Raw genomic sequence first — 5,213 nt, forward strand, 5'->3', positions numbered from 1 at the left:
CGTTTCCTCCAGGGGGGCGGAGCTCCGTTGCCTCTGCTAGTGTTCGTCCTGGCGGCAGCCAGGCGAGGACTACTTCGGGCAGTAGCACGGGCAGTCTGAGAGTTACAGTGGTGGCAAACCCCTCAGGGAACCAACCCTCGGGGGACCATCGTTCCTCTAGCGCTTCGCAACCAGTTGAGCTGCCAAAGGAATGCACTGGGCCCTCTTCAAAGAGCATACCAGTTGTATCCTACGGTGCTCCTCCCGACGGCCGGATGTCGATCACTGCATTGGAGGGAGAGCTCTCTGGAGAGGAAGATTCAGCTGCACTGCCGCCCTCCGGGACAGTGGCAATGCTTGAATCGGATCCGGAGATGTCGGCTCAAGATGAGCGCCCCGTCCCGGTGCCTTTCTTCACGGAGGTGCATGAGGAGCTCACCAGGTCATGGACGGCACCTTTTACTGCCAGAAACCGACCTGCTGGTTCCTCCTCCCTCACCACCCTCGACGGGGGTGCACCTAAGGGGTATACGGCGATCCCCCCGGTGGAGCGATAGGTAGCGATGCAGTTGTGTCCTTAGACCGCCTCTTCCTGGCGGGGAAACCCGTCGCTCCCCTCCCGGGCCTGCAGGCATTCGTCTGGTCTGACCGGCTGTGCTTATACGGCTTGTGGAGAAGCTGCCTCCGGTCTTACACGCTATGGCGTTACTGCAGGACAAGGCCAAGGCACTTAAGGACATGCACGAAGGTGGTCACGATCCGGAAGTTCTGAAAGAGCTCCGAAACGCCACTGATCTTGCGCTCCGAGCGATGAAGGTCACAGCAAGTTCTCTGGGTCGTGCGATGGCTGTGTCTGGCCAACATGAGGGACGCCGACAAAGTACAGTTCCTCAATGCCCTTTGTCCCAGACCGGCCTCTTTGGCGACGCGGTCGAGAGCTTTGCCCAGCAGTTCTCGGCTGCACAGAAGCAGACTGAGGCGATTCGTCACATCCTGCCCTGGCGGGCAGCTGCTGCCTCGACCCCTCCGCCGGTTGCAGCGCTCCAGCCTGCTCGTCGCCGAGGGTGGCCCCCTGCGTCCGCCCCTGCTCCCACGCCGCATCCGCAGCAGCCTCCAGCCAAGCAGCGCTGTGGAGCCGGGCGTAGGCAGGCCGCCCCGCCCGTCCAGGCCCCCGTCAAACCTGGCCGTAAACGGAAGAGCAAGCGGCCCTGAGACGGGCGACCCAGATGTGGAGGGTTCTGCTCTTCTGGAGATGGTGAATGCACCACTCCCTCCCCCGGAGGAGGGCCGGGTGGAGAATCTTTTGTTTTGTTTTCCCCCGCCGTCGGCCTCACGGTCGATGGCACCCAAATTTTCGACAAAAGAGCAGTTTTCTCTATCTTTGGGTCCCAGGAGGGCACAGAGAGTCATGGACGGACCAACACCGGACCACACTCATCCTCCTCTGTCGCCAACGGCATCCCCCCAAGTTCAGTGGCATCCGCTTCATGGCAGTGAAGGTGGCCGATGCTCCTGTCTCGCGTGCGGAGATCATAGTCCTACTGGCGAAGGACGCGATAGAGCTGGTCCCTCCAGCCGATATGAAGACGGGGTATTACAGCCCTTACTTCATTGTACCCAAGAAAGGCTGTGGGTTACGACCAATCTTGGATCTGGCTTGAACCGGCCCCTTCAACGGTTACCATTCAAGATGTTGACGCAGAAACGCATCTTTGGGTGCATCCGTCCCCGAGACTGGTTTGCAGCGATTGACCTGAAGGATGCGTACTGTACATGTGTCGATCCTTCTGCGCCATAGACCATTTCTGCGGTTCGCATTCGAAGGACGTGCATATCAGTACAAGGTCCTGCCCTTCGGGCTGTTCCTGTCTCCCCATGTCTTAACGAAAGTTGCGGAGGGGACTCTTGTTCCCCTCAGAGAGCAAGGTGTTCGCATCCTCAACTATCTCGACGATTGGCTTATACTAGCGCAGTCTCAGGATCAGTTGTGCGAGCACAGGGACCTGGTGCTCAGGCACCTCAGCCGGTTGGGTCTTCGAGTCAACTGGGAAAAGAGCAAATTCTCCCTGACGCAGAGGATCTCTTTTCTTAGTATGGAGTTGGATTCGGTCGAACAGACAGCATGCCTCACAGAGGAACGTGCGCGGTCGGTGCTGAACTGCTTGAATTCATTCAAGGGCAGGAGAGCGGTCCCACTGAAACAATTTCAGAGGCTCTTGGGGCATATGGCAGCTGCAGCGGCAGTTACACCGCTGGGGCTGCTTCATATGAGACCGCTTCAGCACTGGCTTCATGGCCGAGTCCCGAGATGGGCGTGGCAGCACGGCACTCACCGGGTCCAAGTTACACCGGCCTGTCCCCAAACCTTCACCCTGTGGCCAGACCTTGCATTTCTCCGGGCAGGAGTGCCCCTAGAACAGGTCTCCAGGCATGCTGTGGTTTATTCGGACGCCTCCACCACCGGCTTGGGGGGCCACGTACAACGGGCACACAGTGTCGGGGGTATGGACGGGCCTCCAACTGCACTGGCATATCAATTGCCTAGAGTTGTTAGCGGTGCGCCTTGCCTTGAACCATCTCAAAGTGCGCTTACGGGGCAAGCACGTGCTGGTCCGAACGGACAACATGGCAAGCATTGCGTACATCAACCGACAAGGTGGTCTGCACTCCGGTCGCATGTCGTAACTCGCCCGCCACCTCCTCCTTTGGAGTTGGAAGGTTCTGAGGTCACTTCGTGCCATTCACATTCCAGGTCTGCTCAACCCTACGGCCGACGAGCTGTCACGAGCTACGCTCCCAGGAGAATGGAGGCTCCATCCCCATATGGTCCAGCTGATTTGGAGATGTTTCGGAGCCGCTCAGGTAGACCTGTTTGCGTCTCCAGAGACTTCTCACTGCTAGTTGTTTTACTCCCTGACTTAAGGAACACTCGGCACGAACGCACTGGCACACAGCTGGCCGCGGGGCCTTCGCAAGTATGCGTTTCCCCCAGTGAGCCCTCTCACACAGACACTGTGCAAGGTGAGGGAAGACGAGGAGCAGGTCCTGCTCATGGCACCTTATTGACCAACTCGGACCTGGTTCCCGGAACTAATGCTCCTCGTGACAGCCGCTCCTTGGCAGTTTCCTCTGAGGAAGGATCTACTGACTCCGAGACGGGGCACCCTGTGGCACCGCGTCCAGACCTCTGGAAACTTCATGTCTGGTCCCTGGATGGGACGCGGAGGCTCTAGGTGACCTACCCCAGGAGATAGTTGACACCATCACCTCGGGCGAGAGCACCGTCTATAAGACACGCTTATGCCTTGAAGTGGAACCTGTTCGTCGAGTTGTGGTCTTCTCGGTGGCCTTCCACTTGGAACAGGAACGCTGCGGAAGCCCCATCCTTCCCGAAGTGCCGGACATTCCGCCACGTCTGGCTGCCGAGGGGATGGAGGAGCTTGACAGGGTCTACAGTACGGACACTCTGGAGCAATTTTAACAAGCCGACACTAAACCAGGGCCTCTCAGTACCTCTACCCATTTGAGGTGAGAACACAGGAGGATACCGGCTCCACACGAAGGCTATTCTTGTTGCGAGCCCCGGCCTACACCACAAAGGGGCGCAGGCGGCTCGCACAGGACACTGGAAGGGGCAGCATCCATGGTGCTTTGGTAAGGATCCCAATTCGTTGGTCACCGACGTGACGTTGAGATTGACCGACTGAAAGGGAACGTCTCAGTTACGTATGTAACCCTCGTTCCCTGAAGGAGGGAAAGGAAACGTCATGTCCCATCGCCACGGCTGCTGTACCACCGCTGAGCGGCCGGGTCACCGGCTCGGCTCCTCAGTGAAAACCTGATATGCATTCCACCGGCTGCCTTTTTATGCTCACGCTGTGATCAGCGGCAGCTGGATGCAATTATCGCATGCCAATGTGCATTGGCTCGTTTAGTTTACACTCGAAGTGGATTGGTCTCTCTAAGCGAGATCCCAATTCGTCGGTCACTGATGTGACGTCTCCGTTCCCTCCTTCAGGGAACGAGGGTTACATACGTAACCGAGACAATTTTTATTACTTACTATAAAAATTACTCAGACCGACACAAAACACAACAATATCCATCACTGATCAATGTCCCAAATGCTAGGGGCAACTGTATGCCACAGAGTAAAGGTGTGTTTTCAACATTGATTTGCCACAGAAAAGGCTCGATCACCTTTGGTTTTCAACCATGATCTGGGAACATGTAAAAGCAAACTCTGTGATGATCTTAGAGGTCTAGCAACACCTTCCTGCTGTAACAGACATTAAATATACTCTGGAGCAAGGCCATGCAAAAACCTTTAAAAAGCATTATCAAAACTTTATATTGAACTCTAAAATCAACAGGAAGCCAGTGCAGCGAAGCCAGCACCAGAGAAATGCTGGACCACTTCCTTGTGCTGGTCAACAATCTAGCTGCAGTATTTTGTACTAGCTGCAGCCGTGAGAGCAGATTCTTAGACAACCCTTGTTACGAACCCCACTTTTACAAGACTCGGTAAGGAAGGGGTTAAGCAACATAAAAAGGACGCGCAAGACAGGAGATCAATTTAACCATTTATTAATGGCAAAACAGCTTACGAGTCACATTAATTAACCAACAGCAGATGGTAGTGACTGTGGCGGACACGCTGGAACAGGGAGAGCACATCAACACAAGCGCAACTTCTGCTTTATATTCAGTCCAGAGCGTCCTTACTCAACAAGCTGCAGGTGTGTGGGGGCTGAGCTCAACCTCGGGAGAAAGAGATTAACCAAATCAATATATACACAATACCCACAAATAAACAAAACGTTGACCGTGACACTTCTCCCCCTGAAAACAGAAGCAGTTTTCTCCTTTTACACTTTTATCCTTTTGGAGGAATGAGGGAATAAACTGGTTCTGAATATCAAAAAGCTTAACCCCGTGACAAGGCATCAGCCACCACATTCTCAGATCCCCTTTTATGGTGAATTTCCAGATTATACGGTTGCACTATTAATGCCCATCGCATCAAGCGTTGGTTATGATTGTATATTTTGCTCAGAAAAACTAATGGATTATGGTCTGTATAGACCGTAACAGGAAACATACTGCCCCAACATAAACATCAAAATGTCGTAATGCCAGTAGGAGTGCTAAAGTTTCTTTCTCAATGGTCGAATAATTTAACTGGTGACGGTTAAACTTAGCAGAGAAGTATGAAACAGGGTGAGCTACTCCAT

At 54.3% G+C, this 5,213-nt stretch overlaps 1 protein-coding gene across 1 annotated transcript in view; it reads left to right on the top strand.

Moving 5' to 3' along the window:
- LOC107724447 (gamma-crystallin M2-like) overlaps positions 1-4,718 on the top strand; it is a gene marked incomplete at its 3' end in the record, with an annotated part of 22,687 nt that extends 17,969 nt beyond the window's left edge. The window contains exons 4-5 of the mRNA XM_016533383.1: positions 2,162-2,168; positions 4,646-4,718. Coding sequence (XP_016388869.1) covers positions 2,162-2,168; positions 4,646-4,718 — 80 coding nt within the window. The remainder of the gene's footprint in view (positions 1-2,161; positions 2,169-4,645) is intronic.
- Positions 4,719-5,213: the final 495 nt, after the last annotated feature.

Source organism: Sinocyclocheilus rhinocerous, unplaced genomic scaffold (genome assembly GCF_001515625.1).
Source record: "Sinocyclocheilus rhinocerous isolate Xijiao unplaced genomic scaffold, SAMN03320098_v1.1 scaffold64, whole genome shotgun sequence".
NCBI classification, from domain to species: domain Eukaryota; kingdom Metazoa; phylum Chordata; class Actinopteri; order Cypriniformes; family Cyprinidae; genus Sinocyclocheilus; species Sinocyclocheilus rhinocerous.